We start from the raw sequence: 25398 nt of genomic DNA on the forward strand, positions 1-25398 counted from the left end.
CCACGGTGCAGGTGCTACCTTACAGGTCAGTGCTTCCCATACTTCTGTAGGGACTACAAACATCCTAGAATGCTGGATATCACCTCATGGGCCTGTAATCCCTGCACGTGGGAGGTAGAGGTAGAAAGATCAGGAATTCAGGGCCATCTCTAGCTGAGACCAGCTTGGGCTACATGAGAGAGACCTTGTCTCAAACAAGGCTGCATTGTATTTCCTACTCACATCTACAGTACATTACATCTTCAGACTTCATTTGGGAAGCAGCCTAGACAATAGAGATTCTCTTTAAAAACCTAAACACTGAGTAAATGAAGAAAGTAGAATAATAAAGTGATATAGAAATATTTTAGATATTTTTTAAAGAGGCAAATTGAGTCCAAATATATTAAAACATACATACCACAACTAAGTTGTGTTTCTACTAAGAATTCAAGTACAGTTTAATATTTAGAAGAGTTGTATACAGATGAAGAAAGCAGCAGTCAGTAAAACTGCTATTCGTAATAAAGTACCAGCATCTAGGGTGGATTTCCTCACCAGTACAGGTGAGTTACGCAAACATCCTAACCCAACACTGAGGGCAGGGCAGGGCCCCTGGTTCAGTGAGAGTTCTGTCCAAAGGCAGAGGGTAGCAGAGGAGGACTCCTGCAGTCCACTCTGGCTGCCTCATGCACATGAGTACGTACCTGCATGCTCACGTGCACAGCACAAAGCAGTTGATGCACTGTCTTTGAGGAAGCACACGTTCACCATTGTGCTTTCCAGCATTGTGCTGCAGGTCCTGCCTAGTGCTGTAGTTAAGGGTCAGAAACAAAACAGCCATAATGGGCAGATGAAAAAGAAAGCACCAGCTGTAGTGGCACACACTTAATCCCAGCATTCAGGAGGCAGAGGCAGGAGGATCTGGGTTTGAGGCCAGCGTGTTCTACAGAGTGAGTTTCAGGCCATCAAAGCTACATAATAAGCAACCTTACCTCAACCCCTTCTCCCCCCAAGAAAAAAAGCTCAAAGGCAGCTAGATAGCACTAGGAAGAACTTGGGATGCTTGGTAGATCTAAAAGACTGTTTTCATAGTCTCCAGTGACAAGACTGGGAAGTTCAAAATAAATTCCCCATAGTGTTAAAAATATGACACGAGCCAGTCAGGGTGTCACACGCCTTTATCCCCAGCACTTAGGAGGCAGAGGCAGGTGGCTTTCTGTGAGCACGAGGCCAGCCTGGCCTACAAAGTGAGTTCCAGAACAGCCAAAACTACACACAGAAACCCTGTCAAGAAGCATGTATGTACACACACAAACACACACACACTCACACACTTTCTACAGAGAAATCTAATGTCAGGCTTTCAGACAGAAAACTGTTGTTTATTGGAAGACATTAAGGATGGCTTAATGGAGAGACATACAATGCTTCTGACTAGGAAGACACATGGAAAAGATGTAAGTCTTCTCCAAGTTGATTGGGACGTTTAACACAAAGTACAGAAGACAATGCACAAATTTGTAGGAAATGCATGTACCATACGCAAAGGACTGACATCCAGAACATATATAGAAATATGTATCAATGAAAAACAATTTATCAAACATGGGCAAAAGACTAATCCGGATTTTACAGAAGAGGACCCATATATTCCATTAGTAACTAGGGAAATGCAAATGAAACCCACCATGAACTACTTGTATACTGTGCATACAACTGGCAAATACTAGAGAGCCAAGAACAAGTGTTGCCAAGGTGTTCCAGGAACTGCAGCCACAAGCCAGGGAAGGCACTAAAGAGCCCAGCTCAGCATTACAGCCTCCTCCTGCAAGCTGCAGTGTGTAAAAGTATGGTCCTAGAGATTACTGAGGCCCTCAGAGAGTACAGCACACGCAGTGTGCACTTATTAGTACTTATCACATGAGAAACTACAATGGAGACTTTTTAAAGACACAAACATACATGTGTATGCTTCATTAAATCCCAGCTGGGACAATGTTTAAACTTGGGGGAAACACACAAATGTCTCAGTTGTCCTGAAAGACCCTCTTTTAAGGTATGGTAATTGAACCACAGTGCAGTAGTTGAAAACAACTGACCTAGAACAACTCTTGTCCATACATGGAACTGAATACAAGAAGCTACACATTCCTTAAACATTTACTGATTATCTGTGTTGTGTCTATCATAGTTCTCAATACTGAATACAGCAAAGAACACAGAGTTGACATTATAATTGGGCAGAATGTCCACAGCAGCATTGTCTTCAATAGCAAAAATCTGAAAATGATAATCCAAATCCTAGTAAACAAAAGACCAAAAGTAATTGCAGCATAGTAATACAATGGAATATTCTATAGCAGTGAAGACATGAAAGATAGTTATGTGCATAAACAGGGATACAAATCTTTTTTAAAAAGCAGAAAATATGTCACAGAATACATAAATCATGATTCCTTTTACACACAAGTTCAAAACCAGGTAACTAAATATTTTATTAAGAACATACACATGTATGATAGAGCTACAAATAAAAACATGGGCATGATTGCTAAAAACAAATCCAGAACATTTACACTGTGTATGAAGGGAAGAGAGAAGGACAGAAGGTGTTTCTGGGCAGTTAAGAGTGTTCTGCTTAGGCAAAAGTTTGATAAAAGTATCATCTTATTAAAAAAAAAAAAAGAACATCTAGTTTATGGTTGGCACACACTGTTTCACAGCAAATACCTTTAAACAAAAAAGATGTGAGGTTGTGCCGTACTCCACCAGTAGCTGCTGTGCAGCCAACAATGGGGAAGTCCATGACACACAAACCACTGGGGATGCGGGTGTGAGGAGAGGAGTCCTCAGAAACAGCCTGTGAGCTCACAGTACTAAGAGCGCTGCCCTGCCACATCAGCCCCCAGCCACCTCTACTTTGCTGTCTAGAATTATTTCTATAAAGCAGACAGTGATCTGGGCATGGTGGAACTGCAAGTTCAAGGCCAGCCTTCACGCTCAAGGTCTGGACTAAACTGGGGGGTGGATGAGGAACTAATTGGCAATGTAAAGCATACTACACCTCCTTACTGAAAGGTGCTGTCTAGTACATTTCCCTAATTGTGCATTTGTGTGCTTTTATTTCTAATATCTGGGCAACATAGAGCTGCTCTCAATTGCCTCTATCGTCATTCAGGGACAGCTCCCTTCTGGGTATATAAAAAATGCCAACTGTTTCCAGAGACCCTCTGCCAACATCATCCCCATCTGTACCATTTTGTGGACATGCAGAGGTTAAGGTACAGCTTATAGTTCAGGAAATTCAGTACAAATTCTGATCCTCAATTCATGAATTCTGAAAAACTGAAGAGCTCTTGAAACTTTTAACCCATCAGCCACTGAAGTTTTTTTTTTTTCTTGGTTTATGGAGTGGGACAGTACAGACTAGGTGAGGCAGCAAATGAGCCCGAGGGCTTTTGAGCTCTACTCATCAAAACAGCAACTCATCACCAAGTTGCAGGCACTGCTTTGGCTATCTAGAAACAACAGACACGCAGGCACACGCATACCTAGCCAGCTATAAGACCCAAAGTCTCATCCACATTTTAACTGGAATGAACAAGGAAGTGCCAAACTGCAGCTGGAGGCTTTGGGTCAAACACCAGGAGCTTCCACACACCACCAAGCACCTGCGATGCTTCGTCATGCTTGGTTTCTGATTAGACCTGCTGGGGTCAGCAGACCCCCGGGCAGACACTTACTTTCCTTTTCAAAAACTTTATTCGGCAAAGGACAGCAGCACCACATTGACAGGAAGATGGAGAGCCATTTGGGACAAGGAGACTGACTGTCCTGAGATTTTTAGCTTTCATTCAGCTTATTTCTCCCAGAACATTATAGTTTGTTTTTTCATGCATAGTCAGAAATTGTAGTTACAGAAATATACAAGTACGGGGACTTTGAACTATCACTAGACTCAAAGGGAGGAAGGCCAAGGCCACCTTGCTTCTCTGACAGTAAGAATCTTTAAGTGTGACTCAGGCTGGAATGTCAGCACTTGAGAAGCTGAGGCAAAGGATTACCATGAGTTCAAAGTCAGCCTAGGTTACAGAATGAAACATTGTCTCAACCAAACAAAACAGTGTTTTGCCCAATAAGCTTAGAAGAACCAACAGTAGTGTGCCCCAGGGAGCAGCAGAGAACAGTTCTATGTCTGCTGTCTCCAGCAGTTCTCTATGCTTAAATTGATGCAGCTTAACATCTGCCCTGTGTGGTGGTGCATGCCTTAAATCTCAACACCTGGGAGGCAGAGGCAGGCCAATGGATGAGTTTGAGGCCAGCATGATCTACATGGCAAGTTCCAGGACACCCAGGGCTACATAGTGAGACCCTGTCTCAACACACACACACACACACACACACAAATGAAAGAGACTAACTTTAATGTCTTTATGTCCACCAATGTCATTAAATGCTAAAATAACTTCAGCTCAGGTCTTCCTAAACCTGTTATATAACTGGCAATTTCCTTAGTTAGCAACCAGTGTAGGGTGAGGCGAGACAAAGCTAGAGTCTATTTCCCCCAGGGTACTAAATACACTAAAGCCACCCCATTTTAATCCTGATTTGAGGCTGGGGAATTGAAAAATACAAAGTTGGTGAATTTCTTTATTTACCTGCTAAGATCTTTAGGCACCATTAACTGCCCAGTGTGAAAAAGATTAAAGACCTAGTCTCTACACAAATACCCATCAGAGAGGGGAAAGGGACAGTGGGGACATCATCTTTGAAACTGAAGAAAGAAGACTTAATGTAGCAGTTAGATCTTCCAGAAGGTAGAAGAGGTCAAGCAAGGTGTGGCCAGACTGGTCCAGTTAGTAAAAATGGTAGGAGTGGAAATGTGGATTACAGACAGGAGGAAGTGTGTGAAGAAAGACAGATGTGAGGAACGGTGCAGAGTCCAAGGGGGTGCGCATGTGACAAGATGAAGTGTGAGTAGAAAGCCCCCTAGACCTGGAAATGCAACATTATACCTGATTTTTGCTAGAGCCATCTCAACGAAGTAGCAGGGCACAACCTGGCTGCTCTGAACGAAAAAGCGTAGGGGAGGGGAGGGGAAGAAAATTTCCAAAACGTAAACAAAACAAGTCTAGACTGCTTCTTGGAGCCATCTGTGTTTTGCTTGCATGCAGATCACCACAACTGTAATACAGTAAGGGGTAAATGGTCATCACATCTTAGAGAAAATGACTCCTGACCACAACCTAACTTGAGTTTCTAAACAGTCCACCCTAGGTTCGAGACTACCTGTTGTCTTCAAATGAATGACACACACATCAGCCCCCACAGACTGGCTCTGCCACCACCACTCTTTGTATCATTCATAGTGAATAATAACACCTCTAACTGTTTAGAGCCAAAAAGGTGGTTTTATTTCACAGATCATTGATAGACAATACATAGAACTGCCTAAAGTCAGTCTTGGGAAATACAAGAGTTACACTTCACATGGCCAAAGACCACACATACTTGCAGTCTCTCCATTTAGGAGCAGAGGAGCACAGGAGCTCCAAATACTGCTCATTCCAGACAGGATGCTAACAAATGCTCCTTATGTCAATATGCTACCATTTTAAAATAAAGCCCTTCAGTTATAGCAGACACTCTCTAAGCAGAACCAATTTTTGCTACCCTACAAGTCTTGGAAATAATGAACCAACAGTTTCACTTCTCTACTGATGATTACACATGTAGTTGGCTTATGGGGCAAAGGTGCCTCATACATGCAATAGGATTTAAAAAATTTTTAAATACAGATTGAGTGTATATATAACTTATTTCTAGTTAACTGCCAAAATAATTTGCTAAACTAAGGCCAATACAGTATTTTAGAAACATAATTCTAAGAACATGCAATATCAACAATATTCTTACTGTTATGCTAACCAAAGACCAGAACACATGAAAGAGACTTATGACACAAAGACTGTTATACAGCTCAGAGTGGAAAGAAATAAATTTAGTGTAAGGTAAACCCTCTTTTAAGAGATACCTGCCTGGGCTGTGGGGTAGCTCAGTGTTAGAGTACTGGCCTGGTTGCCCAAAACCCAAGTTCAATCCCCAGGGAGAAAAAAAATAAAAAAAGGAGGAGGAAGAGATGGAGGAAAAAGAAAACAATGTCTGCATGATACAGACGGAAGCCTCACGATGTGCGGGTCCTCAGAAGCTACAGGTGCTCACATCAGCATGACAGGCCGTCCTACTCATGGACATGCAGTTCTAACACACAGGAACTGCTAACAGCAAAGCCACATCTGCTAAGGGTGTCTTTCAGTCAACAGTCCCACGACAGAAACAGAAACATGACTTATGCCTAAGGAAGTAATGCCAATGAAAAAATACAATTTGGGCAATTCTTGAGGTAAAAAGATTTATTAACAAATTGGTTGGTATAGAAAGGCTATCCTTTCATCAAAGAATCAAATTGTATGTTAGAACCATAAGCTCATATCTGCCTGCTGGCCTAGAAGATGCCTTCAAGTCACATACTAAATAGGTAAAAACGTGCAGTCACAAAACCAACCGTCTGGTCTGCTTTAAATTAACTTATTCCTCAACAATAAATGTTTTGAGATGCAAACTGTTGCTTAATGCCGAGAATAGGATTAGAAGCCAGAAGTTTTCTAATAAAGTAAAGTAACTGGGATTGAGACATACACTTCCTGCAACTGGCTGAGCACACACACAACAAAGCCCTACTATTTGATATGTGCAAATCTGCATTCCATGTAACTTTGGTTAAGATATGTTAGCGCCTATCAGACACATCATGGAAGCTACACAAATGATTACAAACATAATAATGAGGTAAGTTCAAAGTCTACTTGTGCAAAAAGCAAGCACTGCCAAAAGCAAAGCACATAAATTAAATGAAGGCAGAGTGAAGCTCTCCCCATGGGAGCTGCTGGAATAACCAACCAGAGGTGCTCCTTGTAAACACTGCTTGGAAAGTACCCATTTAATGATTAAGGATTCACGTACCCCAAAAAGGTATTCTAACAACACCTTAGTAGTGCATTTATTTTATTTTTAGAGTTCAGAAATGACTCATGTGTCTAATGGTTTGCATATTTTCTTCAAGAGAAATTTAATTAGTGAGACATTAATTACAAATACTGTAGTATAAAAATCCCAGTTTTTTACAAAAATTATATATTAAAATATTCTATACACTTTAAGTTAGCAACTGGCATATATATATATCAATTCTTCACAATTAGATTCATCTTCACTGGGCATATCACACATAAAATTGGAGGGCACATCTACCCAGACACCCCAAACTGGCATGAGATTGTGTATCCTAAGAAGCTAGACCTGTGCTTATACACTTATGGCAGCTCTCAAACAGAAAAGTCTTCTCTGCAGTTACTGCTCTGTACATACTTCTGAACTGACTAAGCGGTCAAACCATGAGATTTCAAAAGGTGTAAAGTAAGTTACCTGTAGCCAAGTGGTCACGGAACTATCTGCATCTCTAAGGTGGCAAGGAGCCTGAATTGGCCGTCTAATGCTTTTATTTCTGGTATAAAAAAGCGTATACAATTTTGAGGTAAAAATAATGAAAAAATAAAACATCTAGAGCATTTACAAAAATCTTTACAAATGTTTAAAACACTTTTTAAAAACTTGTGTCCTGTTAAGGTGCTTATTTCTTTCTTCAAGAGGACATAATCTTTGATTTTTTTTTTTAAATGAAGTAATGGGAAAACACAGAGTCATTAAGACTGCTGACACATGACAGTGTTCAGAGATACACCCAACTCCTCAGGAAAAAAAAGTTAAGTGTTGAAAGGGACTTCAAAGGAAAACACTTCTAACTCCCTTACCTGCTAGTGTAGAAATTAAGAGCCTAATAGATTAGGTGATTTAGCTAAAGATATATTCAGACATCTTGGTCAGATACAAATCAAGACTATCCACTATCTTTTTAATATTTTGCTATGATTTCAGAAAATAGTTTTTAAAACACTGAAACAGAGTTCCTGACCTTGCCTTTCTCTTTTAATTTCTTAAGCTTCTGATAACTGTAAATAAAGGAATAAAGTGACTACTAAAATTGGTATCATAAATCCGCTGCCCTGGGAGCCAGCCGATAGAAGAGCAGTGCTCATGGACTAAAGTCGGAGGGTACACAGACAGGGCATTTACAGCGTGGAAAGCGCTCAGCACGGAGGGTGCGCGACAGCCAGGTACTAGACTCATCTCAGTAGATACAGGACAGCTGAGTTACATCGCCCTCATAAAAGGGTAGGGGAATATTGCCTCCCGGCTTTCATCTTCATTCTATCTTTTTACTTTATAAGTAGTTATATGGGTAAGGAAGAATCCATATACTAATTTTCAGTCTTTACTTCTTTCTATCTTTATTTGGATCTAGAAGTGAGCAAATACATTTTAAGAACAACTTACAAACTCAAGTTCATAACTGCTAGAAATACAGTGAGAATACTCTCAAAGAACATATCTTCATAACCAGCTACTAATAAATAACCATCACAACAGCTTTAATAAAAACAACTCAACTCAAAGGTGCTTTCTTATTGTTACCTTGAAGCCATCGGACTTGTGTAGCTGGTCCATAGCCCTTTTCATTCTTTGCAGATATTCTGAACACAATGGCGGGTCTGGATGTGTAATCGATATGCGCATTTGCAAGCTGCCCAGTAGTCACTATACACGAGGTTTTAAGACCACAGTAGATCCTCATGAACACCAGCTGGCTTGGATTATCTTGCACCTGTGCTGTGCGGATAGCCAAATAGGCTGAGTATTCCAAAATATTTCCAGATGGGGAAGTTGGAGGCTCCCAAGAAAGATGTATACCTTCAACATTCTAGAGGAGAGGAAGAAACAGGTGAAGGTTCCCCAGTTTTCTCTAGTATCACTTGACCTGCCTTTAGAACATAGAACCCTCCCTTCTGTCACTATACTAGAATTAGAGCTCTTCCTGCTGAGTAAGAGTCTACCTCAGCTGGCTCTACAGTTGACACACTTTTCACAAACAAAATGAGGCTTAAATATCTAGTAGCCTATCACATCCTCCAAAGGGGATTTTCCTCCTTAACAAAGAGCAAGACTTACTATAATATATAATCCAATTTCATATGTCCGAGAATTTAAAACTCTCCAAAATGGACTCTGGGTTTTGTAACAAAGACAATGCAAAGTGACTTCCCAGTCCTTCTGTGATTTGAATATTATAATTCATTTTGCAATCTGGTACTGAAAAATACCATACATGGCTAACAAAACATATTTTTAAACATTTAACCCTCCTCTCTTAGGCATCTTTCACAAGTTTATTAGTAAGAATGTCTAAATCATTTGCATCACAGATAAGGCTGGCTGGACCTGATAGAGTACCTTGGAAATTCGGACTGTAGAAGGAGCTCCAGGAAAACCAGGGATACATGTTTTAAATTCACTGATTTTGCTGAAAGGGCCTATTCCACAACCATTGATTGCAGCAACCCTGAATTTATACACTGTTCCTGGAACAAGATCCTGTTTCTTAAGCAAACTATAGTCAGGTACATCTGCATTTCCTACCTAAAATTCAAAATATACAAAAGTCAGAAAGAAGGTACATTTATTATTTCAAAGTTATACTTCAATTTTTATTAACAACACAACCTTTTAAGAATAAGCTATATTTTAAGGATCCAGCTTCATCATGTGTTTCCCATTCCCACACAAACCCATTAAAGCCCTTTCTGAATCAGAGATCCTCATCCAGAGGAAAGTGATCTGAGTCGTCAAGACACTTTGCACTTTTCTTCCCAACCAGCAGAGCTGTGCAAGGTGGCAGTGGGCCAGCACCCTGTCTGGAAGCCTGCTCATCTCTGTTTTACAGTGAGGACACAGGGCTCACAGAGGTTAGATAACGCACTTGCCCGAGCCTACACTGAAGACTGCTGGAACTAGACATTCAAACTCAAGCCAGGCGGTGGGGCACACGCCTTTAATCCCAGCTCTCAGGAGGCAGAGGCAGGGGATCTCTGTGAGTTCCAGGACAGGTAGGACAACACAGAGAATCCCTGTCTCAAAAAAAAAAAAAAAAAAAAAAAAAAAAAGAAGAAAAAATTCAAACTCAAGTTTCTAGCTGCAGATGTTCTGCTCTTTTGTTCCTTAAGAAAAATTAGGTGAGCTGGAGAAATGGCTCAGGAGTTAAGAGCACTGGCTGTTCTTCCAGAGGTCCTGAGTTCAATTCCCAGCAACCACATGACAGCTCACAACTGTCTAATTCCAGTTACAGGACACCTTCACACAGGCCAAACACAAATGCACACAATAAATAAATAAACAGAAAAATTAGGTAGCTAACATGCCTTTACATGTGAATATATCTTTATATGGACACAGCTTCAGCTCCAGTTAAGAATCTCATTAACCTTAAAAGGAATGAGTGTTTACTAGAATGTTAGTTATCAAGAATTGGAAATGTGCAGTGTGAAAAGAGGGAGGGGTCCCAAAAGTTTTGCTAGAGAAACTAAACTGATAAGTAATATATAGGGTGGGTTACAGATTCCTTACCTGAAATAATTAGATACCGTAGTGTTTTTACTTTTTTGGACACAGGTTCCTACTATAGAGCCCTCACTGTCCTAGAACTCGCTTTGTAGACCAGGCTGGCCTCAGACTCACAGAGATCTGCCTGCCTCTGCCTCCTGAGTGCTGGGAATAAAGTATGTGTCACCACTGCCCAACCCAAAGAGGTTCTTGTTGTTTGTTGGGTTTTTGAGACAGTGTTTCTATGTGTAGCCTTGGCTGTCCTAGAACTCATTTTTCAGACCAGGCTGGCCTTGAGCCTCAAACTCAAAGATTTGAGTGCTGTAATTAAAGGTGGGGCCACCACCATCCAGCAGAGATATTTTTAAAGACCTTACTTTATCTCACCAGACCAGATCTTTATGCTTTGGAACCCTGATCAAGTATACCTGTAATCTTAGTAACTAGGAGGTGGAAGCAGGAAAATCAGGAATTTAAGTCTAACCTTGGCTACACAGGAAGTCTGAGGCTAGCCTGGCTACATGAGACTCTGTCTCAATAAACATACCTTAGTCAAAATAGAACATTTTTTAAATGATATATTTGCACCATATTTACAAAGCAGTATTAATGAATGCAAGATGAGCCAGGCAGTGGTGGCACTTGCCTTTAATGGAGGCAGAGGCAGGCAGATCTCTGTGAATTAGAGGCCAGCCTGGTCTACAGAGCTAGATTCAGGACAGCCAGGGTGGTTACACAGGAAAACCCGTCTCTAAAACCAAACCAAACCAACCAACCAACAAACAAAAAAAGATAATTATATATACAGCACTCTTAATAATACTCGGTGGAAACACCCCAGTTTCATTCCTTCAAATGACCTCAATCAGATTAATCAAAATAATCTCACTCTCAAGGATCATAATTCACTTTTTGTATATTTAGCTTATTTTGAAGTGCTAGGAATTGTAGCCAAATCCACAAACATGCTAGACGTGCATTCTGCCACAGTTATATTCTCAGCTCTCAAAGTGTAGAAAATTTATCAACAGTTACCTTTGACATACTTTGTTTTCCTTTTGGTAGCAAATAAAACTGGTTCACTAAAGCTGTATTGTTTTTAAAAATTCCGACATCACACCATTGTTGTTCTGCTTTCAAAACGGTCACTGGAGTTGAAGGTGTCTCTTTCTAATTTCAGAGAAAGAAAAATTTATAAGACTGCATTGAGCACAGAAATATCACGACTTATGCAATCCCATGCAGTGATCTACACGTGCGTCCATGGACCTACATAGACGGATAGCACTCACGGTTAGCTTGTAGCATACAAGTCTCAACAGCTGACAATGGAAAGGGAGGCCATTAGCAGAGGCTGTAACAGGCCCTCTCCACCAGGGGCTTGCTACAGTCATGCTTCCCAATCAGTGACAGGTTCCAATGCCAGCTTGTTTTACAGAATGCTATCAGTGACGCCTTTAGAAAAATGCTACTGTCTGCTCCAAAAGGAACAGGTAGAAAACTCCATTCCAAGCTGGCTTTTTCCCTAGACTCAGAAGCAGAGATCCAGAGATTTTTGCATTTGAAATACCTCTCCAAACATAAAGGGAGACAAAATGTTCAAACTAAAATGTAATTGTAAATGTAATATTGAATATGCATCAATATATACTAAAAATAGAGATTAAGCTGTTTTACATTTCTTTGCTCTGAGGCGGGCTTGGTGGCACACACCTTTGATCCCAGCACACAGGAGGCAGAGGCAGGTGGATCTCTGAGGGTTCGAGCCTGGTCTACAAAGTGAGTCCAGGAGTCAGGACTACACAGAGAACCCCTGTCTCAAAACAAACAAACAAACAAACAAACCAACCACATTTCTTTGCTCCGCTTTAAAAACAGACCCCATCTAAGTTAAACTACTTTCATGGTATACTATCCCTGGAACTAACCTTTTAAAGCCATCTTCTTATAAATGACAGTTTCCAGCTCAAAACAAATGTTCACTTCATTTATTTCTTTGTCTCAAGTATACAACAGTACAGGCACCTGTTTAGCATTCCCACTTTGTTATTCATGCTAGCACACACAGCAAAGTGAACTAACTACAAGAGTCTTTAAAGGTTAGGAGCAGCTTTAAACTAGTCTTCATTTGCTAAAGCGGTAAAAACTCTTCAATAACTTTTAGAAAGTACTTGGCTCCAACTGAAGAAACAAACTGTGGCTGCTACATTACAAAACAGAGTCAGAAGGAAAATCTTTCCATTTACTAACCCTTCCCTGAGAAGAGTCTACAAAACAGACTAACATTCTGATGGAGCAAGATATATGATTAAAATTCCTAAAAGGAAAAGGAGAAAAACACAGACAAGTCTGAAAGACTCTAAATGGTAAACAATCAAATAAGATAATCACAGAAATAAAGTGAAATGACTATGTTTTAAACCCTAAAAACAGTATGTATGAATAGATGACCCTCTTATTTATCTGGTTAAGGTAATCCTGGTGTATCTGTGAGGCACTCTGCAAGCACTTAAGTTTGGTGATCTGCTGATCTATTATGGCCATCCATGAAACAACTCAATGTCAGATTTCTGAGCTAGCCTGCATGCACACCAATCTGTTATTGCAAAGTTTTGTTGTGCTGCTATGAAGGAGCTACCCAAGCACTTCTGTTCCATAACAAATTCCATCTTTTAACTGTTAGTGTAATTTACACTAATACAGATGTATATGTTTATTTAAACATACATATAAAATAATGAGAACATAGAGAAGAATGTCAAAATTATCTGTGGCCTCACATCCCAGAGATAGTTACTTAGCAACCTAGGTACTATCACAATACAGCAACCTTGTGAGCTGATACACCAAGAACCTGAAAATTTGTATTAAGTGCATTTTTACATCAAAATTGGGACCACAAAATATACATTATTATTGTATCAATCTTGTTTCACTAAACATGTTATGAACATTTCCTACTAACCTACCTGCTTATAAATTTATATCAACTCCTTAGTACATGAGACCTGAGAAGCATTTTATTTAAACACACAGATTTGTCTATAACACACATCACCACCAAGTCATACACTTACAGAAAATGGCGTTGCTGCAGCATGCATCTCTACACGGCTGATCTTAGTTGCAGGCAGAGCACATATTTCATCGGCTGAAAAGTAAACCATCAGTTAAATATTAAATAATCACTCAGATATATTAAAATACAGTTCATAAACATTCAGGGTATTTAATGACACCAAACACTTAAATTAACAAAGTCCATATTATGTGCACTTTACCATAATTAAAGGAATCGAAAAACTGGGGAGATAGAGAAATATCACAATCAGTTCAATCTAGAACCCGTGTGAAAAACCTGGGTGTGGTCCTATTAACCCATGCTGGGGAGGCAGAGGACGGCAGACCTCTGTGGCTTCTTGGTTAGCAAGCTTAGCTAAATTGGCAGGCTCCATGTAAAAATTAGAGACCCTATCTTGAAAAAGACTGAAGACACACAGTGTGTCTGTGGCCTTCACATGCACATACACTGACATTGTGGGTACATGTGTGCACACACACAAAACAAAACACTGGGAAAACAGCCAGAGGAATCCGCAATCAGTAACCCTTCAAACTAATCTGGATGTCACCCTCGTGTTTGGTGACTAGCTACAGTAAAGAGGATGCTTACCAAAGATGAAGCACAGTTCTAGTACAAGAGAACACAAAGTGACACTGTTAGAACTCAACTAAGAGGACTGTTAATAAGAGCTCTAGTTGGGTACAGAGATCTATACCTATAATCTCAGCACTCAGGAGGACGAAGCAGGAGGATCTCAAGTTAGGAGATCAGCCTGGGCTACAAAGTAAGATTTAACTCACAAAAACCAAAAAGTTAAAGAAAAAAAGGATAGACTGTTTTATATATTTATATTTAACTGCTTCCTGATTTAGTTCATGCTGAAATGCAGTCCCCATCCACACTGCTATCCCTGCTGATTCATAAGCATAAATGTGTTCCAAGACTTTAGATTTGGTACTGAATGTTGCTATGAGGGCTCAGCTCTAACAACTGGCTGGTTCAGCTTTGATGGTCTGTGTGCTGGACACAGGACTAGAGAGCAAAGTCTCAGGAATTGCTCTCCGTAGGTCCAGGCACTACTTAGCACACCTGCGTGCCTGGAGCACAAGCACCCAGTGTAAGGGCGGAGTGTAGTGCAGAGCCTGGAGCCTGCTGAGTCTTACTACTTTGGCTGGCTGCTTCTTGGCGCTTTCAATTCTAAGTCATAAACATGAGCCCCACACACAGCACTACTGTGTGTGTGGATTAACCACTGGGTGTAAAATGTTTCAAAAAGATGCACGGGACCTATCATGGAAGTTTCCTACTAAACTTTAGATCAAATGGCCTTGCTACCCATTTTAGGGTGTGTATGTGTGTGTGGACGGGTGGGTATCAGTTATGAATTTCTTCAATGTTCTGCTTTCTCCTGCCCTCAACTAGGAATGTATTTATGATCTTGTCCATTTTTTGTCTTCTTTCCCATTGTGGAAGATAAGAAGTGATGGCACAGATTTCTTTTTAAAGCCTGTCTCTTTCTGTGATTATATTCATTCATCTCACAACAATAAAGACTATCAGGCATCATGTTTATTTCTATGATGGTGAATGAAAACAGGCAGGGTTCATGCTTCATGAACTTCTTCATCTGGTAAAAATATACATACAAAGAGTCACAAACTGTGATGCCCACTATAAAGGAAAAGACAAAAACAAAACAAACAAACCCACTCACACCCCCAACATTTATCCTTTTCTATCTGGTGTTCTGTTTTCTTCCCCCACCCCCAACACATAATTTCTCTGTGTAGCTGTGGCTGTGCTAAACTCACTTTGTAGACTAGGCTGGCCTTGAAGTCACAGAGATTCATCTGTTTCTGCCCCCAGAGGGTCAGGGTGTGAGCCACCATGCCAGCCTATCTGGTGTTCTTAAGTGGATCTTCCCTCTCCCTGCATGCACCCTATGCTGTAAATACGAACCACTCACCAGACAAGCATGTATGACCTGGGCACAGCACTGGCTGTTGGGAATCTAGCAACATGTCAACAAGGCCTCTGCTCCTGTGGAACTTACGTTTTAGATATTTCTACATTTATATTTACAGCTGATAACTGCTCCCTAGATTCCAGACCTATATATTAAACTGCCTGGTGTTCCTCAAGTTAAGTTCAGAGTTGAATACTCTCCCTAATGGTTCTCAGCCCTCTGTTTCCATTTTGATGAAGGTCAGTGTCCATCCGATGTTCAGCTAATTAATATACTTTTAATATAAAATAAAGGTATATTATGAGCATTCAAGGGTTTTTTTTTTCCTACTCTATCTTACCCACTGGTTTGTCTTTATGCACATCTGTCTGAGAATCCTAAAAGAACTCCTAACTAGTCTTCAATTATTTCCTAAACCATCTCTTCCTCTGGTAAAGCCAGAGGGTGCTTTCAAGGAGAACACAAATCTAATCATATCGCTCCTCCCTCCTGAACACATCAGCAGCTCTTCCAACATGTAAAGAGTGTCACATTCCTTGTAATCTAAGGCTGGCCAGTCTCTGACAGAGTGTTCATGGCGTGTTCTACAACCTCTGTCTTTACCATTTGCTCAGTACCAATTTTTACTGAAGATTTGGAAATTTCAAGCTCAAGTCTTGTTTTCAACATATAAAGTTCTTTGAAAGACAGAAAATTACAAATAAGAAATTTTAAAATGGAAGTTTAGAACCAAGCTTATCTATACCAAATAATTCCTTTCTATCAAGAAAGATGGGAACCAGGTGTATTGAACCATGCCTATAATCCCAACACTTGGAAGGGTAAACATGAGAGTCACTCAGAGCTCAAAGCCAGCTAGTCTGGGAAACAAGTGAGTTCTAGGCCTGCCTGGAATACAGAGTGAGCCTGTCACAAAAAAAGAAAAGTGAAAACCAACAAACTGTTCCTCTTATGTAAAGAATTCAATGAGAATAGCATAGGAAATCATCTTTCTACAGTATTTTTAATCTATTGTGGGTTCAAAATGGAAATAAAAAAGTTTACCCTGTTATATTTGAATCCTTGAGATAATTAAGACTTAGAAGAGCTTTCACAATGTCTTAAAATAAAAAAGCTGAATTTCTATTCCAAAGATATACAAGAATTTAAAAAATAATTTAGATACTGAAATCACAAGCAATACTTGATATGTATCTCAATGGCATCTGAATATTAAAATATAGCCAGACATGGTGGATCTCAACACTTTACAGACTATTGCAGGAGGATTGCAACAAATTTACATCAGCCTAAGCTACAATAATGAGTTCTAGGCTAGAAAGGGATTCAAAGTAAGATCCTATTTTAAAAAAATATAACAGAATATTCAAATAGAAAAAAAATCACCAAATTGTGAGCTGTCTTATGAATGTAAGTGATTTAACAGTTCCAACAACTGAATTACCTTAATTCAGATACCTGCTACACAATTATTTACTAAGTGGCAACTATATATCAAGCACAGATCTCAACACTTTGGAAAAAGAAATAAGATAAATAAAAAATAAGATAAACTCATAGAGCTAAAGAGTGAACAGAAAATAAGCACAGGGACAGTCACCTCAATGTCACCAAGATTTTCACTATGAGGAAAATTATCAAAACCATGTAACATAAGTACTTGCCTTTAATTCTAGCACTCACAAGGAAGAGGCAGATGGATTTCTGTTAGTTCCAGTCCAGCCAATGCTACACAGTAAGACCTTGCCTCAACACACATACAAGCACACAGGCACACAGGCACACATGCACACACACATATATGCTGGGTGATAATGTCTTTAATCACAGAGGCAGGCAGAAGAGGCAGGCAGATCTCTGAGTTCAAGGTCAGAGTTCGACTACACAGAAACATGCAAACACACACACACAGTGTTTAATGTCTACTTTTTAGTAACTCTAAAGTTCCCTACCAATGTTAAAAAGGTTTAATTTTATTCAAAATGTAACCTTATACCTTCATTCTTCCATAGCATATCCGTCATACAACTGTTATTATTAGAAGCATTAGGCGCCAAAGGTGAATGTAAACCAGCATTAGAATCTGTTGCTCTGAAATCTGGTTTGTGTTTCACTGAAGTTCCCTTCATAGCTGTGTGTTCAGTTTTTGCACTGTTTACTGTATCACTAACCTACAAGAAATAAAATAGTTCATCATAGCAAGAAATGTTCAGTGAAATAAAATTACATGTAAAAAAAAAAAAACCAAGCAAAATAATCTACAAGTCCATTTGGAAGTAAGTTTACCAACAGGGAGTGGTGGTGCACACCTTTGTAATCCCAGTATTTTGAGAAATAGGGCAGGAAGTTCTAGTACTCTAGGCTAGCCCAGGCTATGAAATAAGATTCTCAAAACAACAAAAACCGTACCAAAACATAAAACAGTTAAAATTATATCCCTAATTTTTATAGAATTATTCTTTAAACTAGCATTTTAAGATATATTTTTTTCACTTAATCTCCATGTTCCAAAGACTGTATTTTTAGTTTAGCTTTTTCACATGGTGGCTAACATTACAAGTAAATACTCATGTAACACAGGCTAGGCCATGAAAACTGCTCAGTTTAACATTTTATGAACAATTTATAACTGACTGTGTGTATAATGTGTGTGGGTGCACACATGCCATGATTGCAGAAGATATCTTTATGCAATCAGTTCTCTCCTGCTGCTGCTATGTGGGTACTAGGATTGAACTCTGGTGGTCTGGCTTGCATTGAAAGTTCTTGACTTACTGAACCGTTTTGTTACCGCCTATTCAATTTTTAAAAAACAAATCATACACGCAGACGAAAGATCTGATGACTCCTAAAAGAAAAATTTCAGCAAATGAATTATTCTCTATGAATGAATTTTCTATATAAATATTCAATATATTAACATCAATATTATTTGCTATTAAATAAAGTTTGGTCAAAAACTTTCCTAATGGTAAGCCTGGTTGTATAGACATGTAATTACAGTTACTTAGAAGATTGAGGCAGAAGAGATGGGGAGGGGGAAAAGAAAGATTATGTAAATCTTTTCATATAAAAATCTTTTTATGAAAAACAGCACACACCATCTAATCAGCAGCAAATTTGCTTTTATCTCTAATGATGGTAAAACTGTATATATACCAAATAATTATTTTTAAAAGCAATTTGTCAGGCTAGGGAGATTACCCAGTTGATAAAATACTTTCAGTACAAATATGAGGACCTGAGTTCAGTTGTCCAGGATCCAAATAAAAATTCATGTGAGCAAGCTGCATAAGGTGGAACATCCCTGTAACCCCTGTGCTAAAGGGGTGGAGACAGGAGGATGGATCCGGGGGGCTTGCTGGCCAGCCAGTATGGCTGAATTTACAAGACTCAGGTTCAGAGAGAGACCCTATCTTAACACACACGGTAGAGAATGGCTGCAGAGGACCCCGATGTTAAGGTGCTGTCTTCCATGTGTTCTTCCACACACACACAATACATTTACAATTTATTATTAGCAGATAATTGTCATTTGTATATTTTATATTGGATTGTGCAAAATTTTCTTAAGACAAAAAAAGAAGGTGGGTATCGTGTGTTGAAAAAGCTTAGGAGAGCCTGAACTGGAGCATGAAGAAGGGCTCCAGGAGACCAAAAAGAAAAAGAAGAAAAGAAAATGCTGGAATTTGAATATAAATTAATTAAAATAAAGAAAAAAATGAAATGAAAAAGGGAGGCAGCTAATGGCGGGAGCAGCAAAGTTGTATATGAAGGAACAACATTAATAACACACACATGCCTCATCTGGAAAGAAGTCGTCATTGTAACACAAACATCAAGTACAACTCAACTAAAAATATTTCCAGGATGGAGAAGAGGGGAGAGTCGAGGAGGGATATGTCGTCAAATCTTCCATTATTTTTTCTGTATGTGTGAGTGTGTTCATGCATGTGAACATCTCTGCACATGTGTGTGGACACCAGAAGAAACCTTGGCTGTAGTTCCTAAGGAATGCTGTCACCTTGTGTTTTCAGTTTCCCACTGGCCTAGAATTTGCCAAAGAGGCTTGTCTAGCTGGCCAGCGAGCTCTAAAAGTTCCCCTGCCCCTGCTCCTGCCTCCCCTAGTACTGGGATCACAAGCGCTCGCCACCGCTCCAGTTTCCTCATCTGCTCATTGAATGGGAGTGATGAAAAGCTAGAAGGTCAAGGCATGGTGGAGTAAGAGTTTTACCTATTCTGCTTTGTTTGTGTTTTGAGACAGTGTCTTATTATGTAGTCCTGGCTGTTCTGGAACTTACTTTGTAGACCAGGCTGTCCTCAAACTCATAGAGATCCTCCTGCCTCTGCCTCCTGAATGCTGAGATTAAAGGTGGGCTACAACACCCAGCTAGAACTTCATTTAGGAAGACATAATTAGATATTAAAAGAAAGCTGGAATGGTTTAAAGGAGTTGTTTTAAGCAAGATCCAAAAACAGGAAGGGGCAACTCTATTATCTAACATGGTATACACAGACACACATAACATGCAATATTCATGACACATGTATAAATATAAATGTAGTCTATTAAAATAGGCTGCTCACAAACTGAATGAGCAAAACTTGTAGTCTCTCCTTCCTGAGCAACTACAGTATTTCTTATACTATCGACTCTCAGTCATGCTCAGAACAGAACTATCCCTCATCCCTTCCTGTGGAAAGGATCACTGCTATCAGGAGCTGTTTCCCAGATGAAAATAATGAATTTTCAGTAAGCTCAGCCATTAGCTTATACAAATACTTACCACAGTCACTTCATACAGAACAAGTAAACTCACAGAAATTGTTCGGTTTGGCTATTGTTATTCTTTGGTAAATGAAATACACATTAAAATATGAAAATGTACTTAAATCCTATTATATAGATTCAGAACAAACACATGTGTGACATCTAGGAATGTCACAATATAAACATATAAAAGAGTTTTTTGGTTGAGAGCGGGTTTTGTGTAGCTCAGGTTGGCTCTGAACTCAACAATATAGCGTAGGCTGGTCCTGACCTTCTGAACCTTCTGGCCCACCTCTCAAGTGCTGGGATTACAGGCATGCACCAGGCCTGACTATCTTCAATGCAACTAGACTTTTGAATTTAGGCTCTGTCATCATAAGGCTGTGGAACCTAATTTTCTCCTTTTATTTACGTGGTGCTAGAAATTCAGGGTTTCTGTATGCTGCAAGCACCCTAACACTGGCCTCCATCCCCAGCCCTGTGGACAGGGCTGCCTGGACATCTCAGAGATGAGTCTCACATGAAGTGAGGAATAATGACCCTTATTCAGAGTTATATGCAAAAAAAATTCAATAAAAACTGGGACTAAAGCCATAAATATGCATTTTTATCACAGATGCTTCCACTTACACTGTTATGAAGAATGCTATTACTGCCTTGTCTGTGAGGGTCCATCCTGCCTCCTGTAGGGATGAGAAAGTTCACACTGATATGCTCTTAATTAGCATCCATAAAATACATTGTAAATATTTTAAATGTACATGTTAAAGATTAAAATACCATCTTTATCCAAGTGTATCTGCTTTCTTAATAGTTTACTTAATAGTTACTAAAATCCTTCCTGAAGACTGTAATAAGTTTAGTTACTTTCCAAGGGCCTGTTCAGTTCAAAACACTTTTGGAAAAAAGACACAAACAGTGAAATATTTCTGAAAACTAATTAAAAACATGCCTGGAACTCAAGTACTATCAGTTTTAATAGTGCACCAGAATGAACTCTATGTCCTATGTTCTGCCATATCAGATAGTGAGATGAGCCGGGGTTCAGAACTGAAACTCAAGAGAGATGGCTTACAGCTATGTACCAGGACGTCTTAACATTCATGCACTTTCCTGAGCCAAGCATAGTCACAGGATTTTCTGCAGTGTTTACAAAGCACATGAGAATTCCTAAGCATGCATTCCTAAGCATGACACATATTTTACCTAGCATATCTGGTGCTGCTGAAGAGTCAGACGATGCAGCTTGATATGGCAAGTCAGTATTCAACTGCAAAAGATAGCCCTCAACTGTAGGCACTTCATCCCACTTGACATGGAAAGAGTTGGTAGTAGCTTTGATCAGCTGGACTTGTGATGGTGCTGGAGGTTTCTCTAAAGAAAAATATTCACATAATGCCTTTAGTTTCAAATGCACCAATAATTTGCCAACAGTTTTGGTGTGTAGGAGCTTTGAAAGAACACCAGCAATGAACATTGCACCTGTTTACTGAATATACTTAAACAAAGCTTAGATCCAGTCAAATCAAAGTAGTTTTCAGCTCTGATGTATTTAGTTTCTTATATAAATAAACAATCTAATACCAAACTACTTGAGTAATTAGATTCAGAATGAAAAAAGAATGTTTAAAAATAAAAGGCTGAAGGTCTATCCTGAACATGACTAATCTCATCTAAAACCCTAAGGAGATGTGAAAAAGTACTATGTGAATTACTGCTTTGTTATTTTACCTTTAGAAATTTTATTTTTTTAACTTAAAGAACTGATCTTCAACCAACAGCACACATGGTAGAAATACTGCTGTTAGCAAAAATAACTTGGATATTTTTTGAAATTTTAATAGTCCTTTAACAAATCAGTATTACCAAAAGCATATCACCTTGGTATAAAATATTGCTACATATTTCCACAACAAGTAACAGGCTGTTAAGATCTGAGATCATGAATATAGTAGCTTTGGTCCTGCCTTCTCTGGAGCTCCACAACTGAGAGGAAGGATGCCCAAGCTCTGCACAGCTAAGAAAATCCATCTCTGGGATTTGCAGTCTACAAGCCTGTGGCTCAGCCGTCCAGAGCAAGTCCATTATCTACTTTATTTAAAATATTTTAATCATTATCTTACATATATAGGTGTTGGCCTTCATGTGTATCTGCATTGCAAGCATGTCTGGTGCACAGAGGCCAGCAGAAGGTGTTAGACCTCTGGAACTGAGTTACAGACGTTAGTGAGGCACCATGTGGGTGTTGGGAATTCACTCTGGTCCTCTGCAAGAGCAGCCTGTGCTCTTAATGGCTGAGTCATCTCCAGCCTCAAATATATCTTTTTACTAACGATCAGTAACATATGGCCAAGAGGCCATAGCCAGTGCAAGCTTGTTTCCTAAACAAGTTTGCTGAAACACAGCAGGACTCATTTGTTAATGCATTTTGCCTAGGGTTACTTTCATGCTTCAAGGTGAGTTTGGAGACCCATATGGCCTTGAATACTTAGTTCATTCAATTCCGTATGAAGTCCTCCATTATCCCACTGATAATCCAAACTATTTATATTTCTCAAAGTAAAGAAAAGTAAACATTTGGAAAGTTCAGGGAATAAAACACATATTAAGATAGAAGTTATAGAGAGAATTTTTTAAAATGTAAATTGTGAAATAAATTTCTGAGAAACTAAACAATCTGAGTTTCCAGCATCAAAGAGCCCACTGAGTACTCAGCACAACAGATTAAAAATAGATCTCCAGCGGTGGGTGGTGGCATACTCCTTTAATCCCAGCACTCAAAAGGCAGAGGCAGGCAGGTCTCTGGGAGTTCGAGGCCAGCCTGGTCTACAGAGTGATTTCCAGGATGGCCAGGGCTACACAGGAAAACTCTGTCTTGAAAAACCAAACCAAACCAAACCAAACAGCCAGATCTCAAGAGCTGAAGAGATGGCTAGAAACACCTGCTGTTCTTCCAGAGAACCTGAGTTTGCTCCCCAGCACACTTCTCAGGTGGGTCACAATCACTGCAGCTCCCACTCTGGGGGATCAGATGCCTCTGGCTTCCAAGGCACCTGCACTCACTTGCAAACACTAAAATTCAGACATACCTACAAATAATTCAAAATAATAAAAATAAACCTTTGAAAAACAAACCAATCTCTCTGGAAATCAACCTGGTGCTTTCTCAGAAAACTGGGAATAGTTCTACCTCAAGAGCCAGCTATTACCACTCCTGGGCATATACCCAAAAGATGCTCCACCATACAACAAGGACATTTGCTCAACCATGTGGCTTTATTCGTAATAGTCAGAAACTGGAAACAACCCAGATGTCCCCAACTGAAGAATGGATACAGAAACTGTGGTACATTTACATAATGGAATACTACTCTGCCATTAAAAACAAAGAAATCATGAAATTTGCAGGCAAATGGATAGAACTAGAAAAGATCATCCTGAGCGAGGTAACTCAGACCCAGAAAAACACATATGGCACTTATAAACAAACATTAGCCATATAGTACAATATAAACATACTTCAATCCACAGACCCAAAGAAGCTAAATAACAAGGAGGGCCCAAGGGAGGGTGCTAGAATGTCACTAAGAAGAGGAAATAGAATAGACAGCAGAAGTGGATGAAGAGAGGGAACTGGGCAGGAGATGGAATGGAGAGGGAAACAAAGATACGGATCAGATATGGGGAGAGTGGGGGGTGAGGTGCAGGTGAGAGGACTGGGAACAAGAAGAGAAACTGAGGGGGAGGCATCTCTTTGTCAAGCTGGAGGCCTGCAACAGGGGAGGCTCCTGGGAGGACATGGATGCAACTCTAGCTGAGACCCCTAAGTGGGGGGTGGAGGGAATGGTGACTGAAGTGACCACCTCCTAGCCAGGCAAGACTAGTGAAGGGAGGGAAACAACAACTCATCAAAAAAAAAAAAAAATCTTTGATCCAAAAATTACTCTGCCTATAAGAAGTGCAGGAATAAAGAGGGAACAAAGACTGAGAGAATGTCCACCTAATAACCACCCCAACCTGAGACTAACCCTGCAGTGGAGAGCCAGCCTCTGACACTATTAATGATGCTCTGCTGTGCTTGCAGACAGGACTAGCATCTGGGAGGCTCCAGCCAAGGCAGATCATCAAGACTGATGCTGGGACTAATAGCTAAAGGATGGGGCAGAGTTCTGGAGGTCCTGTGGAAGTGTTAGGGGAAAGATGGAAGGACTTCTAGGGGACAGGAACCTCACAAGAAGACCAATAGAGACAACCCAGACCCATGGGGGCTTACAGAGACTGAGATATCAACTAAGAAGCATGCATGGTCTGGACCTAGGCACCCTGCACATATGTGGCCGATGGGCAGCTTGGATCTTCATGTGGGCTATCTGGGAGTGTATGTGAGAGAAAGTGTGTGTGTGTGTGTGTGTGTGTGTGTGTGTGTGTGTGTGTGTGTGTATTGGGAGAGGGGGCTGTTTCTAACATGGATTCTATTGCCTGCTTTTGGATTACTTCCCCCAGGCAGGGCTGCCTTGCCTGGCTTCAGGGGGTGAGAATATGCTCAGTCCTAATGTGACTTGATGTATTGGCGAGGGGTAATAGAAAGGGAGAGCACTTCCTTTTCTTGGGGGAAAGGGAGAGGAGAAAAGAGAAGGAGAAGGGGGTTACTGAGAAGCATCACAAAATTTAAAAACTACAAGAATAAAAATAAGAAATTCTAAATGCTTCTAGAGGCAGGAGGAGTAGGAAAGTCACGCTAAAAAGAACCAAAAGTTGAGCTACAAAAATGGTTCAGCAGTTAGGAGCATTGGCTGCTCTTCCAGATGGGTCAATGCACAGGTCCCACATGGCAGCTCACAACTGTCTGTAACTCCAGTTCTAGGAGATATGACACCCTCACATAGACAAAACACCAATACACATAAAATAAATAAATCTTAAAAAAAAAAAAAAACCTAATCTGAAACCTGGAAAAATGTAGGGAAGATACCTCAAGTCACAGACATAGGTAAAGATTTTTAAAATACGACTCCACTCACACAGAAAATAAAGCAGTTATCAGGAAATCAACTGCTTGTG

General features: G+C 39.9%; 1 protein-coding gene across 9 annotated transcripts in view; it reads right to left on the reverse strand.

Moving 5' to 3' along the window:
- Positions 1-1343: 1343 nt before the first annotated feature.
- Hcfc2 (host cell factor C2) overlaps positions 1344-25398 on the reverse strand; it is a 43779-nt gene continuing 19724 nt past the window's right edge. For 3 of the 9 annotated variants that reach the window (XM_060377840.1, XM_021640941.2, XM_060377841.1), the window contains exons 8-15: positions 21544-21711; positions 20968-21020; positions 17563-17737; positions 13614-13687; positions 11572-11706; positions 9391-9576; positions 8575-8860; positions 2453-7546 (exon numbers count right to left, since the gene is read on the reverse strand). In XM_060377840.1, the coding sequence (XP_060233823.1) occupies positions 7482-7546; positions 8575-8860; positions 9391-9576; positions 11572-11706; positions 13614-13687; positions 17563-17737; positions 20968-21020; positions 21544-21711 (1142 nt within the window). In that variant the 3' untranslated portion in view covers positions 2453-7481. Of the gene's footprint in view, positions 2284-2452; positions 7547-8574; positions 8861-9390; positions 9577-11571; positions 11707-13613; positions 13688-17562; positions 17738-20967; positions 21021-21543; positions 21712-25398 lie in introns of those variants that run through there. The other 6 variants (XR_009589968.1, XR_009589967.1, XM_021640942.2 and 3 more) reach the window with 6 other exon arrangements.

Source organism: Meriones unguiculatus, chromosome 2 (assembly GCF_030254825.1).
Source record: "Meriones unguiculatus strain TT.TT164.6M chromosome 2, Bangor_MerUng_6.1, whole genome shotgun sequence".
In the NCBI taxonomy this organism is placed as follows: domain Eukaryota; kingdom Metazoa; phylum Chordata; class Mammalia; order Rodentia; family Muridae; genus Meriones; species Meriones unguiculatus.